The sequence below is a fragment of the Phodopus roborovskii genome, unplaced genomic scaffold, assembly GCF_943737965.1.
Source record: "Phodopus roborovskii unplaced genomic scaffold, PHOROB, whole genome shotgun sequence".
Lineage (NCBI taxonomy): Eukaryota > Metazoa > Chordata > Mammalia > Rodentia > Cricetidae > Phodopus > Phodopus roborovskii.
Window position 1 is genome coordinate 303,383 of NW_026126560.1, and position 17,397 is coordinate 320,779.

At 51.6% G+C, this 17,397-nt stretch overlaps 1 protein-coding gene across 3 annotated transcripts in view; it reads right to left on the reverse strand.

The window, feature by feature from the left end:
• Positions 1 to 17,147, reverse strand: part of Ndrg4 (NDRG family member 4) — a 34,726-nt gene extending 17,579 nt beyond the window's left edge. For 2 of the 3 annotated variants that reach the window (XM_051201899.1, XM_051201898.1), the window contains exons 1-2: positions 16,612 to 16,755; positions 544 to 638 (exon numbers count right to left, since the gene is read on the reverse strand). In XM_051201899.1, coding sequence (XP_051057856.1) covers positions 544 to 638; positions 16,612 to 16,648 — 132 coding nt within the window. In that variant the 5' untranslated portion in view covers positions 16,649 to 16,755. Of the gene's footprint in view, positions 1 to 543; positions 639 to 16,611; positions 16,756 to 17,098 lie in introns of those variants that run through there. The other variant, XM_051201900.1, reaches the window with a different exon arrangement.
• Between the last annotated feature and the right edge of the window lie 250 nt (positions 17,148 to 17,397).

Here is a 17,397-nt window from a genome sequence, read left to right on the forward strand (position 1 = left end):
AAGGACTATCGTGTGCATTTTTTAAAGGGTTGTATTGCACAAGGACGGAAATGGGGACAAGGGGAGGAGGCTCCTGTAGGTTACTTAGCAGGAGGATCTGCTGTGGTCCAGGAGCAATGGAACCTGGGATGAAGAGCTTGCCAAACATGCAGTTCAGTGCCGGCCCCACAGGCTATCCTTAAATAACCCAGGAGTGGGCGCTTTGCTTGGGATTATTTGTTCAATGACCAACCACACCCCGTTCAGGGGCAGGGCTGTGGCTTCATGCGGTTGGATTCCCGGGCGCCCTGGCTAAGCCGCATGATCCCAGTCCTTGCCGATTCAGGGGGCTGAAGGTGGGCGTGGCGCATACCCAGCCACGCTGGATGGCCACTCAGGCTGACTCTGCATCTTTCTCAAGAAATGAACTGGTCAGTTCTGGGTGGCTCTGAGCTTACAGGAAGGTTCTCCCCACCACCACAGCTAAGATTGCCAGAAAACACGCAATTTCATTTCTCACCACAAGGTGGCACACGGCCCCAGGAGCTGGAAGGGGCGACTCACCAGCTCTGTCACATCCTGGCCGCGGAGCAGAGGCTTCTCCTCAGGGAATCGCAGCTCCTGCAGCCCGGCCATGGTCACGTCGTGGAGCAGGAGCCCTAGGAGGAAGGGGGCATGAGGTTGGGCCTTGTTCTGAAGCTTCCCAGTGAGTCTATCAGGCCAGGGATACTGCCCCAGGCAACCACAACTGATCTCTCTCCAAGACCTGCTTTTGCCAAGGAATATTATATTGTAATTGCTCTTTTCAAATAAAATCATGTTTAGCATAATTAGTCAATAAAAGGACCCTTGTAGGTTTCAAACAAAACTCTGCCTTTACTGTGAGGCAGAAGGGTTCAGTGGGGAGGTACGAAAGAGGTGGGCTCAAAGTGGCCAGAAGTGTCCTGCAGAGGTTTTGGAAGACTGAAGCTGGAGAGGGTGGGAGGTGAGAGCTCTCTTTCCTGGGACTTGAACAGGGTCAGGACAGAACATACATGTGATGTCAGCCTATGGCCACCAGAAGGTCCCATGCCCTGATTTCTGTAACTCAGGCAGAGGCAGAACTTTTTGTTTATTTGGTGCACGCCTTTAATCCCAGTACTTGGGAGGCAGAGGCAGGCAGATCTCTGTGAGTTTGAGACCAGCCTGGTCTACAAGAGCTAGTTCCAGGACAGGCTCAAAAGCCACAGAGAGACCCTGTCTAGGGGGGAAAAATATATATATGTATATATGTATGTATGTGTATATATATATATTTGTTCTGCCTGCATGTACACCTGCACACCAGAACAGTGCACTAGATCTCAATATAGATGGTTGTGAGCCACCATGTGGTTGCTGGGAATTGAACTCTGGAAGAGCAGCCTCTTAACCTCTGAACCATCTCTTCAGCCCCAATGCAGAAACGTTTGACCCTTGGAGGAAGAAAGGGTTACACTTATACAGTGTGTACACATTTCCCTTGTGTTTGTGTAGGGGTGCAGTAACAAACATCAGACAGACAGACAACCCAGGATGAGGTGCTTGCAGGAGAGGCAGTACCATCTTTCACTTGGGTATAATGGCAGAGGCCAGAATATATTAGGAGGGAAATGAGGCAAGGCTTTGCACTAAACATTCATTAAGACACAGAAAGATATTCAAAGAAACTCAGATTAAAATAACATACTCAGCCAGCATGGTGGTGCACGCATTTGATCCCAGTACTTGGGAGGCAGAGGCAGATGGATTTCTGTGAGTTTGAGGCCACCCTGGTTTGCACAGCAAGTAGCAGGCCAGCCAGGACTTTATACTACAACCCTGTCTCAAACAAATAACCAATAAGATTCTCATTTTTTTTCCCATTGTGACCATGAAACAGGCAAAGCTTGCGGTGCCAGCTAAGAAGCACAGAAAGCAGCACTTTGTAGATTTTGGTGGCACTGGGGATGGAACCCAGGGCCTTGCACATTACAGGGGCATGCTACCACTGAGCTACCTGCCCAGCCCCAGACTCCCAGACTAGCACTTTCTTAATTTGCATGGCACAAAAACATGGTCAACCCCCATCCCCAGATCAGTTTGTACAAGTGAATGAAAATTCCTCAAAAGGCTCAAACAATGGGCTGGGTATAGCCAATATGGATTACCAAAAAAAGAAACAATGTAACCTAAAGAGTCACATTGTCAGACTTCCTAAGGAAGCCAGGGAGGTGACTGATGACTTAGCCCCATCAACAGAAAAGCTGGAAGAAGCTAAAAGCCGATCAGTGGGCCACTAGAGCCACATATGGCTTTGGTAATTTGACAAAGATTACTTTAACTCATGGGGAAATGCTGTGTAACAATTAATAAAATGTAGCTAGCAGGGTGTGAGATGTCTCAGCAGGCAAAGTCATTTGCCACTAGAGCTGATAATTGAGTTCCATTTCCAGAACCCAAATAGTCCCACAGTGTCCTCTGACCTCTGCATGCATGTCACCACACATGTACAACAGAGATAATGATTTTTTTTTTTAAAGCAACTACAAAAGCATTCAGTATCCGCATTATGTATGAGAGATTCTAACAGTACCACAAGAGCCTGGACAGCTATGTGTGACATCACATGGTTCCCAGGAGGAAGCTTGGTGGAGGGTAAGCCGGGGCATGTGGGGGAGGGGGGTGTCTGAGATAAAAGTGAAACGCTGACAAAATATTCATAATAAACAATTAGTTTCAGGCATTGCCCCTGCAGAGGTGGAGGAGGATTGAAAATAGGGTGTCCACTACGAGAACACAGCCCACAGAATCAACCGACTAGGACTTATGGAGGCTGGCAGAGATCAGGGGCCTGTCTGACCTGGGTCCTCTGCATGTACGTTAAGGTAGCTCCTAACAATGGGAGCGGGGGGGGGGGAGGGGGCTGTCTCTGATTCTTTTGCCTACTTGGGGGACCCTTTTTCTCCTACTCATTGGGTTGCCTTTATGTGTCTGGTCTGGTATGTGTCTGGTTGATATCTCTGGGAGGCCTGCTCTCTTCTGAGGGGAGGCAGGGAGTGAATTTGGGGGTGAGGGAAGGTAGGAGAGGAAAATAGGATGCCCACTTCCAGGTGCGTGGGGGGGGTAGACATTTAAAAACAAAATCATTTTTGGGACAAGAGTCTCATTATGTAGCCTTGGCTGACCTGAACAGTAGTTGTAGACCAGGCTGGCTTAAAATTTTGTTGTTGTTGTTGTTGTTTTTCTTTTCTGAGACAGAGTTTCTCTGTGTAACAGTCCTTGCTGTCCTGAAACTAACTCTGTAGATCAGGCTGGCCTCGAACTCAGAGATCCATCTGCCTCTGCCTCCCGAGTGCTGGGATTAAAGGTGTGTGTGGCCACCGCCCAGCCCAATTCCTCCTCCTCACATGGCACCCGCAGCTTGTAAAGTGTTTACTTGGGCTATTTCACTATACCCTGACCTGAAGTAGCCTAGACAGTGCCTTAGCCTTCCTGCTCCCCTGCAGTGGGTCCCCAGCAGCAGGCTGCTCAGAGCTGCCCTTCCCTAATCCTGTCCTGTTTGCTCCCCCTACAGAAGGCCAGTGACTGAATGATGTCTGGCCAGGTGGCAGCCCTGAGCCTTCATCCTAACCCTCAGGACAGGAGGCAGGAGGAGGCTCTGCCACCCTAAGCGCCCTGGGTCCCCACCCAATCACACCCTGCCACCCTGCTGAGCTTTTTGTTCCCAGAGGTTTCCCAGGAAACTAGCTAATGCGACACAGATGGGCTGTATTTTTAGAATGGCGTCCTCTCTCCTCCCTCTGCCCTTTCTTCCCTTCCTTTCTGCTGTGTGCACATCTCATCCATCCATCGGAGTGGGAGTTCTGCGAGGCCCCCACCTTGAGAAACCTCCTTCATTAGGACTTTCCTAGCCACCTGCCTCCCTGCCTCCCTGCCTCCCACCTCAATTCAAGGCTTTGGGATGTCCCGCCCTCCCCCACCTGCTGTGAAGCCACCTGGAGGCCGGTCTCTCTAGGGACAATGCTATTAAAAGGGTTGGGGGTGGGCAGTGCTAGGACAGATGGTCTGTGATGAGGGAGTTGCAGGGAAGGGGTAGGGAGAGACAATGAGAGAACCCAGCCTGCCTCTGCCCTAGGGAAATGGGCATCCCAGCCTGCTCTGGGGCTTCCGGGCAGAGGCGAGTGACATTTCCCTGAAGACAGCAAAGTACATTCTCCTCAAAGAGTTACATTTTTCCCCCCTCACAGCAGCGGGGTGGTGGAGGAGATACATCTTCCTGGATGAGCCTGGTTGAGAGCTGAGTGAAGCAGGTGGATGACTGGGATCCTCGGGGTCTGAAAATGCCACCATATTCTTTCCCCTTTGCTCTCTTCCCTCTAGACCACTCATTACCTACAGGCTTGTGGAGCGAGCCTCAAATCCAAACAGGACTGGGGCGACTCCAACCCTCCCTCTTACAGTGGTTAGGCCAGCTAACCAGTGGTCCCTTCAGTGCTGGGCAATGTCCACCATCAGTCACTGCCCAGCTTGTGTGGGCAGGTCACAAGGAGACTGCTGACATGCAGAGAGGAGCTGTGGCCTCCTGTGCCCACCTTGGAAAACTTAGGGGGTTGGGTGGGGCTGCAGAGACAACAGCTGTTTTAGGCCATGCTGGCCAGGGCTCCCTGGTCCAGTGATCTCTACTTTGTGTCTCAAGCACCACACAGAAGAAAGGAAAACTGTAATGGAAGACTTTTGTCTCCCACCCAAGTACTAACCAGACCCCACTCTGCTTAGCCCCCGAAATCTGATAAGATTAGGTGTGTTAAAGTTCTGTACCTAAAAATGAGCAAACAAACTAAACAAAGCAAGCTTACTCAGAGCTGAGCATGTGCATCCTCCCTGCCCATTCAGACTCCTGTTTCCCTGATGACTGTTTCAGGGAAAAGTCGAGGAGGACTGGGTTCCCTTTGTGAACATCTTTACACATGGCCCCATGATGATGGGACTGGGCCAACAGAACCTCAGATTAGGGAGGGTTAAAAACACAGCAGTTAGGGCCAGCAAGATGGCTCAGCAGGCACCAAGCCTGATGATCTGAGTTCAATCCCCAGAGCCCAAGTGGTAGAAGGAATGAATTACTCTTAAGTTGTCCTCTGACCTCCACATATACACCATGGCAAAGAGTATGTGTGTGTGCACATGCATGTGCGCTCAAGCACATATATGCACCCCCCACACAAAATGTAATCAAACTTTTAAAAAATATATGTATTACCTCAGACTCATAGGAAAACCAGAGCCCATGGAGGGTGGTAAGGTTCAGAGGGATAGCAAAGCCACCTTTTGGTCCATGTGTGGATTTTGACAGTGTGTGCAAATACATGTACCTCAATGGCTTTCCTCTCCCCAGGATGTTTACAGCCCGAAGGTTGCTCCCCTGCAGAAAGTGCTCCTACACAGAGATCAGCTAATCAGCCCCCCTGTCCAGCTGTACACCATACACCCTGCCTCCTTGTCCAGCTGTATGCAGTAACTCTGCCTCCTTGTCCAGCTGTATGCTGTAACTCTGCCTCCCGCTTCAACTGTATAACAAACGTGCTGAGGTTTCTTCATCAGGGAGCCCAGGCCACTGATCCCAGCTTTTCTGCATGTGTCTTTTCCTCGTTTTCTCACTGAACCATGTGAGGCCAATTCCATGGAGCCATGAAAAGACTAAGTGGTGGTGGTGGTGATAGTGATGATGGTGGTGTGATGTAGTGGTTTGGTTGTGGTGGGGTCCTTTGTCTTACTTTTCTTTTACTAGGTGGGCAACTATCAAATGAGAGGAACCAGTCAGCTAGCAGTAGAATAGGCAGGGAGGGGATGCTTGAGATGCATATGGGGATTTTAGAGTGTTTCCCCATGGGACTCCTCCCGACATTTAGTGTCCTGGAGTGCTCTGTGCCTCCAAAATGCCCATTCACTGCTCACCCAGAAACACTAGAAGGAAACACAAGAGCTGAGCAGTGTCAATGGTGACAAACTCAGAAGCAACAGGTGAACCAGGTGTGTGCCAGGGATGCCAAGGAAGCAAGAGAGGCCTGAAGGAGGCTCTGTTTTCACACTTCTGAGTGGCTACCTGGCCAGTCAAGATGTCAAGATCAAGGCCAGTCCCACCGCCCATCTGTGCTGCGTTCCTGATGTTACAAGATCTATTATCACAAGAGGAGCTAAATGAACAAACATTTGCAGGCAAAGAGCCCCGTGTGTGTGTGTGTGTGTGTGTGTGTGTGTGTGTGTGTGTGTGTGTGTGTGTGTGTTCCTGACATAGGGGAGGATGTCACAAGGAAAACCACCAAACCTGCATGCCACAGCAGCCTTCCAGATGTGACTGGCCTAGAGTCCCCCACTGCTCCACCCACACCTGATCCTGAACCCCAAGACCCCCAGAATTACGGGGTTGGAGTTTCCCTCCCCAGATGATGCCCCCTTTCCCTATCCTGACCACAGAGCGTGGGGACCCTTCTTCACTAATGAGAAGACAGCAGGGAAGGAGAGGTGCACTCCAGGGAGATGCAGGTTGCACCTGAGGACATATGATGTTTCTTCTCTTCTGGCCTTCCATTTTCCCCTCTAGCTGCTGCCCCTTGGTTTGTTCCAGACCTGAAAGAGACCTGCTCTCCTACAAATGTCTACTCCCCGACCTCACCCCTTCTCATGTTCTTTACTGGCTACAACCTGAAGGATGATGCCAAGTTTCCCTCAGTGAGGCCTCGGGGTGGGGGAGGAGACACAGTCACATATGCTGCTGGCTGGGCTGTAGCAGGGATATCTTATTTGGGGAGCAACCTGGTAGCTTGTCAACTCCGTGGTTCTGTGTCTGGATAGAAATCCTAAAGGAAACACCATAGGTATGCCGAGAGAAGTATACGCGGACCCCCAAACTCTGTTGGAAGAGTGAAAATCCTGAGGGCCTAGGATCTTAGGAGACTCATGCAGCTGCAAAAAAGACAGCATCACTCTGAAACACACAGGGACAAGGACGTGCCAAACAGCAGTAAGTATACAAAAAATTCCATTTAGTAAGAAATATGCACCAAACAGGTGCCTGTGTCAGCAAATTCAAAACAAAATCCTCACATGACTCCAGGTAAAGTAATGATTCACTTGGAGGGAAGAGTGTTGGTTTGGAGGCGATCAAACAGACTTCTATTCCATATATCAAATTTCATCTCTTCTGACACCACTAGATCATATGCGACGTTTTTTTTACCATCAACAAGGACAAAAACCATTTATAATAAATCATAGCATTTCCCCCACTTTATCTTACAGATAAATTGTAACAACACAAACTAAAGACCCCCCCCCCCAATGCCTTTGGCCCAGCTTCCCCCAATGATCTCATGCTACGGAGGCACCAATAGTGTTAGAAGAAATAGCAAAGAAACCAGCATGCAGGCCTGATGCTGGGCTGAGGGGGTTCAGGACCCAGCAGCATTTGGCTGCCAAGGCCCCTCCCTCTCTAGCTGGCACAGGCCCTTGGTTTTTCATAATTGTGACACTCTGGAAGAAAGTGTGGCCAGTGAACTTGAACAATGCCCTCAGTCTGTGCTTGCTTTTGATCAGACCCAACGTTAGGCATTTGGGGCAAGGACAGAAGAGAAACAGTGTGCCAGTTCAGAACCGCCCGGCACAGTGGGCTCATGGTGCTGATCTGTGCTGCTGCCACAGGAGCTGGTGACCTTGAGCACTGCTGGGCGGTGGCACCTGCTGGGCTTCTCTGCTGCTGGAACTTTCTTTGTAACAGTTATCACACAGGAAGGTACTCTGCCAACACCCCATTTCTTCTCATACTTTCCCAGGCTAATTTTAGCAGCCCTTGATGACTCTTGTCCACAATTCTTACTGTGGCATTGGTCTAATACTTCTCTATTTCCGTCATCCTGTCTGGTTGCTAGTTGGGATTATGTGGAAAACAGCTATCCTTTCTCCTCCATAGAGCTGTCCATGCCATCATTTCACGATCCCACAACAGACTGGTGGGGATTTACTCTGTTGTGGCGCTTTTGTTCTTCAAAGCGGGCAGTCTTCGGCCACCTTGCATCTTTTTCAGTTGCCACTCTGTCCTTTCTACATGAACCCACCAGTTTTTGAGCAGCCACTAACTAACTGCCCGGCCACACTTGGCATTGCACATGCTTCTTTTGTGTTCTCTGCATGCCCCGTGGCACCCTCTTCTCCAGGGTCCCCGGCTGCTGTTGTGGAGGATGCTGTTTAGAAAGCAGGGTGTGGGAGCAGGTGCACTCCTGTATCAGCTGCTCCAGGCCCTGTCTGCAGCAGAGCCAGGGGATGTGCAGCACTAACACAGACTCTACACCCATCCCACTGTGAGCATGCAAGGAGCCTGGAACTAGACTTCTAACTCCTTTAAGCACAGTTGAATACAGCAGACTTTATCTAGCTTCTGTCCTTTATCAAATGGTGAGAAATCTGGCTTATAGTACCCTTTTCTTTGTCAGTGCTGAAGAGCAAACTTGTGGCTGTGCATGACAAGGGACCCACAATGTTTTATTTCATCACTTCTAGAGCAGATACAAGAAGATTTAGAATCGTCGCCTGCAAGATGAGGGACTTTTGAATGTGTATGTGTGGTATGCGTGTGTGTGTGTGTGTGTGTGTGTGTGTGTGTGTGTGTGTGTACGCGCGTGCGCGCACACGCACGTGAGTGTGCATGTGTAGGCCAAGGTGACATCAGGTGTTTCCCTTGATGGTACTCCACCTCATACATCAAGGTAGGGTCTCCCCTAAACTTGGAGTTCCCATCTCAGTCACAAAGCTTACTCTGCAAATCTTTTTGCCTCCTTTGGATCACAGATGGCAGCATTTCCATGGGTCCTGAGGGGCTGAACTCTGCTCCTTACTTGTGGAGTAAGCCCACTTAAGGATTTGTCTTTGAAATCACAGAGGACTGTCTGGAACTTTAAGATTCTAACTTTTAAAAGCAGCTCCTCCCAGCACTCAGAAGCAGGGGTAGGAGGATCTCTGCAAATTCGAGGCCAGTCAGGTCTACATAGTGAGCTCTAGGACAGCCAGAGCTTCATAGTGAGACCCTGTCTCAAAACCAAAACAATAAACCCAGCTCTCTCACAGGACTCTAAAGAAAACAGGGGGAATAAATGGCTTCAACTTCCTTGCCCTCCAGTCCCTATCTCTGGTCCTCACTGCTCCAGATGCCTGCTTGTGTGCAGCCCATGCTTGCTTGTGTGCAGCCCATGCCTGCTTGTGTGCAGTAGCACTCCTCCAGAGCACACTGTGCTCTACAGTCTCCAGGCTCCCGACACAGCAAGGACAGCAGAGCTGTGGGGCCAGCTTGCCAAGGACTGTTGGGTGCTCCCAGCTTCAGGGTGGCCAAAGATTTAAAGCATGCACTCACCATGGCCAGTGCCTCTCTCTGAAGCTGGGAAACTTCTAACTGAGGACAGAGGGAAAGGAAATCCCAGCCACACCCACTGGCAGCAACTGTGTGGAGCCCAAGGGTCCCACCTCAGCTGAGATGATGCCAGCTGGATGCCTGTTCTCCCCCTTTTCTTACTGAGAGATCCCGGAATTTTAGATGGGCAGGTTGGTGATGGGAATCATATTCACATCCATGACATGTAACAGCTGAGTGTGCGTCATGTGATTTGGGGGTAATATTTGTTAAGGATGAGGTACACTGGTGTTTTGTTTTGTGTGTGCATGGATGGGTATGTACATGCTATGACCTGCTTGTGAAGGTCAGGGCAATTTTGGGAGTCAGTTCCCTTCCACCACCTGGATTTTTGGGGATGGAACTCAGGTTATGGAGCACAGCTATACGTGCTTTTATCCAGGGAACCATCTCACTAGCCCAACATGAACCGTTCTTTGGCTCTTTCCGGGCCAGTTGGCTGGCATGCAGACACAATGGCAGGAGCTTGAGCAGCTAACTACCTTGGATGCAGAGGCAACTGCTAGGAACAGCAATGGCAACACAGTAGCATCTGAGTGACACAGGCAACTAGGAATCCAGGTCCAGTGTGGAAGGCAGGAACACAGCTTGCTTAATCTGTGACCGTCATCAGTTTTCTGTCACGTACAACTGACACGAATGTAAGTTTGAGACATTTTTTTGGGAGAATAAACCCACCCTACATGCAAAAAGAAGTCACAGGGAAGGAAAAGGGCAGGGCTTTCCACATGCAAACAGGATGTGCTCACGTTCCTGGCCCAGCAGCAGGCCTATCAGCAGCCCCTCCCCCAGCAACAAAGCCCTGAATGACTTTCTCTCCTGGGTCTTAACTCCCTGTCTCTGACTCACAGCTCACAGGGCTGCGCTAGTCAGCACCTGCACCAGAGACCATGATGGACACAAGCTCAAAACTTCGTTTGGCACTTTTGTCACAAACTCTCAAAGTTCCTCAGCACAGGCATCCCACTCAACTCAGCTGCGTCTGCCCAACCTGGCGGAATTCCCAGAAACAAAGACACTTGTCCTGGATTCTGGTGTAAGATTCTAAAAGGTAATAAGCCGAGGCAGTGCACGTCCCACCTCACAGATTCTGTCACATGGTCTCGGGACAGCAGCAGACACGCCTTCCTAAGGGCATTTTCCTCACCATGCCTCTCCAAACCACCTGTTTAGTTAGCACTTCAGAAATCAGTATTGCTGCAGAAAAGGACCCCACAGCGCCAGCACCTGCCAACCTTCTCCTCTCAAGGGCTAGGTCTGCAGGAGGTCTGTATTTGCCTCATGCAGCAGCATCCACGCCTCCTCAATCTATATGCTTTAGGTAGGGATGATGGTGGCCCAGTGGTGACCCAAGGCATTTTCCGGCCAGACAGAATCTGGGCACAGGTCACTGGTGGACCTCACAAATGTGAAGGCCTGTGGTGCCCTGAGATGTGACCTTGACCTCTCCATTCTGCCTCAGCTGCCCAGGGATAGTTCAGCCTCATCCAGTTAAACTTGGAAATTTCGGAGGGCACCAACTGAGGCCTGAAGCTTTCTGAACATAGACATGCCATTCAAGGTTTTGTTTTATTTTTAAAGGTTTTCTTTGAGACAGGGCTTCTTTGCATAACAGCCCTGGCTGTCCTGGAACTCGCTCTGTAGAGCAGGCTAACCCAGAACTCACAGAGATTCTCCTGCCTCTGCCTCCCAAGTGCTGGGATTAAAGGTGTGTGCCATTCCTACATTTGTTCTAGGGCAGATGGTGGTGTGCCCATTGGAATGCAGGGAGAATACCTGTCTCTGTGCCCGAAAGACCCCCTGAGCCCACCCCTTGGCCTGGTTTTGCATGTGGTTTTCATGAGGTCTCATGTTGAGCTTCTCTTGCCCCTTTGATCCCAGGACAGGGAGGACTTGGAAAGGGCAGTGTTGGGCTCTATGGCAGCCATGGTGGGCACGGGCTATCTGTTCTGGTCTCTCCTCCATTCTTGTTAGTTTGGTTGTTTGGTATATTTCTTAGGCCCTTCCTCACAACAGGTCATCCTCTGCTGTTCCCAGCAAAGAACTCATCCTCAAGGTTTCCAACAAAAGCCTGGTCTGAGCGGATCAAGGCTCTGACTCACCTCGATCCCTCTCTGAGATGTGGCCATGGGCCCCCGTCCACTCTGGTTCCATAGACCATCACTCCCTGTCCTCATACACATGTGGGCCTCGTCTATTCTCAGCGTTAATGTTGCAAGTGCCAGCTCCTGATGACCTGAGTACACATTCTTCCTTCCTCAGCCCTGTCATCCCTTCACCTGGCTCAGATCTGAAGCACACAGCTTCTGTTGTTCTTTTGCTGCAATGTTAGGATAAAGATGGAGGGGGTCCTGCCTGGGGGACCATGGCGGATTCCATGGCAGGAAGGGGGTAACCAAGGTGGGGGACAAACACGCAAGGCAGACAGAACCTGAGTGAGAAGTTTTATTAGAAAGGGGAGGGAGGGGGAAGGGAAGAGAAAAGAGGTAAAGAGACGCAGAGACAGAGAAGACAGAAGAGGGAGACAGGAGCAGAAAGAGAGGAGAGAACAGTAAGAGCAGAAAGAGAGCAAAGAGGCCATAAGTGGGTGGGGTCTGTCTTTTAAAGGGGTCCTTACACCTGTGTGTAGACTAGTACTCATGGAACACTGGGCTGACCAGAGTACTCCCTGAATGCATTCTGCCAGGTGACAGGCAGCATAATGCCTGAATCCTTATAGCTTCTCCTTCCCCTGACCTCTTTGGATACAGAGTATGATCTGAAGTCTACAAACCCTGTTCTCAGCTATGGGACGACCTCCATACTCTGGAGAAAGAGGTCTCTGTCTCACCTGCCTTGGATGGGGCACACCCATAGGCACACAGCACTCACTCTGCTATCTGAAGCTGGTGTGTGTGTATGTGTATGTGTGTGTATGTGTGTGTGTGTGTGTGTGTATACTGTCTTCTGTACCTGATGGGATCAGGGTGTGGCAGGCAGGGAAAGCACACAATTAATTCAGGCTCCTATGGGGCTTTCTCAGCTGAGCCCAGGACCACATTGGGACACAGCCAGGGCTGATGGGAGGCATCTGTAGACCCCAACCTCGAAGGGCCTGCCCACCTTCTGTAGGTCACCTTCTAGTGCCAGGTCTGATAAATCTTCATTATCTTGGTGGCATTGTTATGATGAATCTTCATTACCTGGACTTAACCCCCTCACAGTCCTGGAGGATGGAACTGAGGCAGACTCACTCCCCACCTCCAGGCAGTGCTCCTCACATCTTTGCTTTGGTGGCCTTCCCCACCACCTGGCCAACAGCTGAGCAGCTTGCTCTGGGCCTCTGCTTCCCAAATGGGACAGTTCCTTCCTCCCTCTTACAGCAGGAAGCAGGTGCACAAAGGGCCCACCTGCTAATCCAGGAACTTTCTCCAGATGAAATCCTTAATCTCATCAGCAAGGTCCCTTTAGTATGTATGCTAACATTTCTGGGTTCTAGGGACTAAGGACAAATACCTGCTTGGGGCCATTCTTCTGGCTAGTACACCCTGGATACAGAGCAGGGAACTGAGGTGTGTATTTATGCTATGGGGCTGAAAGTAGAAGCCTGCATACTGGGCTCACATAGCTGTCTGGCTGCTCACCAGGATGCAGTATCTTTTCCCCTCAGGGTCTTGGAAGGCCAGCTCCCACATGCCCTCAGAACAGCTGTGAGTTCTCTCCGAGTTTGCAGGAGGGGCTTCCTTGGCACCCCAGTCCTCACAGTGCTCTCCTGCATCTGCAAGAGTTCAGCTTTATTTATTTTGTTGCCCTTGTAACCCATGCTAACCCAAACCTACCATCTCCTCTCATCCTCCTAAGTACTAGGATCACAGGCAGGTGTGAACCATTACACCTGTTTTACAAAGCAGAACTTAATTGCTGGGGATGCTGGCTCTTGCCACTTTCTCCAATAATGACAGGACAAAAATATCTGAATGGACACCTCTACACTCATCTTCATTTTTTCCTAAAAATTTAACTGCAAAGACACAGATCACACACCGTTAAGAACTGATACCCCACTACCAACTTGTGCTTCGTGAGAGTGGTACCAGCTTCTCTCTCTTCCACACAGTGGGGCAGAGTGCCCATCGTCCCACATCTGAGGACCTGGAATTCCCACTCCCTAACCCCACTCCCACCAGCTGGGGACCAAGTTTTCAAGTATATGAGGCTATGGGGCTATTCTCATTCACACCACCATAGTCGTGAAGTGTCTCCCACAGTTTTCCAGGATCCATTTAAATAGTGCCTGATTGTTGGTGGGCCTGATGAGGGGAAACTGAGGCACAGAACTGCCTTTGAGGACTAGAATGGGCACCCTGAGTCTTCCTCTTCAGCTTATCCATCTCAGTACACACCCTGCTTCCCTGGAGTTCTGGGCTGTAGCAAGGGAGTGGGGTTTCCTGGTTCTCAGAGGTCTACTGTGCAGAGAACCCCGTGAGGGGACTAGGATACCCTGGAGACTGCAGAGGGCACAGGAGACCTCAGGGCACCGTGGAGAAGGCTCAGAGACCAAGGTAGACCACCTGCCAGATGCTGCAACATTTGAGAAGCATGCTCACATTCAACTGTGGAAGGTGCTGCATTACTCTACTTCACAGTGGAGCAAATGAAGTGTGGGATGGTTTAGTCTGGCCCCCAGCTGAGCAGGAAAGAGGTCATGAGCATATGAGGCAGGCTATGCATCACCTACTCTCGGCTATGTGAATGTGGTGGTAAGATGGAAGCCATAAAAATTACCAGAATCAACTTCCTGCGGGTGGATAAGGGCAAGGATCCAGAGGCCTCTGCAAAATCATTCTGGAGGCACAGCTGATGAACAGGGTGTTTGAGCTTGGACCAATCCAAGAAGTACTGAGCACTTGCTGTACACTACTACAATAAACCCATCAACCTGTTACCTACACATCACTCCAAGGAGTTTAAAAAAAAAAAAAAAAAAAAAAAAAAAAAACTCTTTGTTGCCTGTCGGCAGGGGTAATGTAGAGTGTGTGTGGCAGATCCCAAGTCCTTACTAGCCAACAAGGCAAGGCAGGCCCAATCCTTCATTATCAAGAGAAGTAGACAAAAGGACAGATAGACTCTGGAGGTCCCAATCAGATGTGTCACCTGCTATCTCAGAAGGCCTCATGACATCTCTTAGGAAGTTTTATGATGAGACAATAAGCTGGAGGTCAAACAACCTGTCTGAAATCACTACTGGCTGCGGCTAGAATTTGAATCCAAACCTATGAGACAGGAAGAAGACAAAAGGGAGTTGGGGGGTGGTGGTGAGAAAGGGAAGGTGAATGAAGGATAACAAGAAGGGACTCAATACATAGCCCAGGCTGGCCCCAAATTCACCACCCTCATGCTTGCAGAACTCATTACATAGCCCAGGCTGGTCCCAAATTCACCACCCTCATGCTTGCAGAACTCATTACATAGCCCAGGCTGGCCCTAAATTCACCACGCTCATGTGGGTGACAAGATCACAGGTGTATCACCATGACTGGCCACAGCCGGGTCTAGCACACTGGGGGCTTACAAGAGTAACAGAGTCCTGTAGAACCCGCCCAGGGGTTCAGAAAGCCTGCCACAGCTCAATGATGACCTAAGGGCACGCTGCACATGGTGCCATCATTTATCATCCATTCCCTATGGGGGCCACCTGGGGATGGGAGGACCTGGTTCTGCTCTTAAGCAGGACTCTAAATCCCAGGCTCCACTGGCCCCTCCTTCTAGTCTGAGTTAACAAGGCTGTACCTCTCTTCAAGGTGGGTGGCCAGGTCTGTCTCCAGTGACTGCCATAAGGAAAAGAAAAGGTGAAGGGAGGTGGTGGGTGCCAAAACACACCCAGCTAGGGTTCCAAGATTCCAGGAAAACTCCACCTGCCCTGCTCTATGAGCCCAGCATAGCCCACTGTGGTTTAGCATAAAGCCCAAACCCTTTTCTGGCCTACTTTCCTCTTGTAACACCTTACCACACACACATGCACACTCACACACACACATGCTCACACACACTCAGAGCCCAAACCTTCACCTGGCCTACTTCCCTCCTGTATCTCTATCCAGCACCAGCACCAGCCCCAACACACACACACACACACACACACACACACACACACACAGACAGACAGAACTTCCAGTGCTATGCCACTCCTGGATCAAGTCACTCACACCCTAGGGTACACACACAGATCATCTCTTGATTCTTCAGCTTGAAATGTGACCTCTCCTTTCCATGAACAGAAAGTACTGCTTCCAGTGTCTTCAAATGCAGCTGCCTGCTCTAATCTCACCAACCTCTCTGCTCCCTGCCCCAGAGCTCATCCCTATTCCTGAATAGATACACAGAGAGCAGTGGCCCCTTCCTCACCTTACAGCCAGGGTCCTGATTCTACCAGGACCCCAAGTGCCTGAAGGCATCTCTGTGAACATGTTCATCAGGTATACTAGGGTTGAGCACTTAACAAAGGCCGGATCCAGTGTGGAGTGGACAGAGCTGTCACCTTCCACCCAGGTGTCCACCTTCACCCTGGGAACACAGAAGCCTCCAGTACTCCAGTGCTCCTTGGCTTCCCGTGTGAGGAGTGTCTACCTTTCAGACACCTGGTCCCTTTCTCATCTCTAGGCACCTATCTTCTCCTAGACATTCAAGCCCCTGGCCTCAGGATGCCCTCAGCGGGGCATCTGGTTTCTCCTCCACAGTGGCGAATGGCACCAGACCTCACGGTTCCACCATCCCAAGCCACTTGGCTCTACTTCCAGTAAGAAACTTCTCTCCAGAGAGAAAGAGAGAGAGGTGCGTTTGACCATCACAGGGATGCAGAAGAGGCCCTTGCACAGGTTCTCCCCGCTTCCCTAGGAGGCTCGGGGCTGCTTTCTCAGGGGACAAACGACAGTTGATTGGAAGACTACGGAGCTCCTCTTGGGATGCTGATCTGAGCTCCGCTGGCGGGACACCGCAGGGGACCTTTCTCGCGATCCGCGACACGGCGCTGGCTCTTTATCCTCCCAGACTCCGCCCGGGAACTCAGTAGAGCCCGGTGTACCTTAGGTTTCGCTCTACTGGGAACGCGCACCCGGGATCGCCCCTTCCAACCCGGGTCACCGCGCCCCGAGCCCGCTCCAAGTCGGAAAGCGCCAGTGGCGAGCGGCGGGCTGCGGTACCTGTCAGCAGTTGGAGCCTGTGTCCCAGCACCTTCATCTCGGCGTCCGAGGAGCGCGCTGGACCGCCTGGGGCGAGGCGCGCGGTAGCCGCAGAGAAGAGCGGCGGGAGAGCGGGAGCGGCGGGAGCAGCAGCCGGCAACCGGGAGCGCTCGCCGCCCCCTCCAGCAGGGTTTAAAAAAATCCACCAATAGCACAGCCGCGCACCCAAAAGGCACCCGCCGCCACCTGGCAGGGGTGAGCGCCGAAGGAAGGGAGTGTGGCACCGCGGGAGGGGCCACGCAGGAACAAAGACGCCTGTCGCCCCTGGCCGTCGCGGCAGGACAAGTGTCCCCGGTCTCCGGGGGGCTCGGGCCAAGAAGGCAAGGCGATGGCTGGGAGACAGGGCGTCGCCCTCGGCGTGGGCGGGAGGTGGCCGCAGAAGAAGGTGCGCGGCTGCAGTGTGGCAGCACCGAGAGGGGATAACAGGGGCGAGGGCGCGGCGACTCACCCAGGCTGCCGAGCGACACGGTCGCGCAGGCGGGAGCCGGGTCTGGATGCTGCCGCCCACGAGTGGTGCAGGTTCCCGGCACAAGCAAACCCCGGAGCTGGGGCGGGGCGCCGCGCCGCGGGGGCGTGCCCACGTGGGTGGGTGGGCGTGGGCCGAATCCCGCAAACCGCTTGGTGGCTGGACTCGGACTGCCGCGGACTGTGGGAGTGGGCGGGAGGCTCAGAGGGACGACCCCACAGCTTGGCACAGACCCAAGCAATCCGCAGCGCCCAGCCCCCTGTTCATATCTGGGGGGCTCC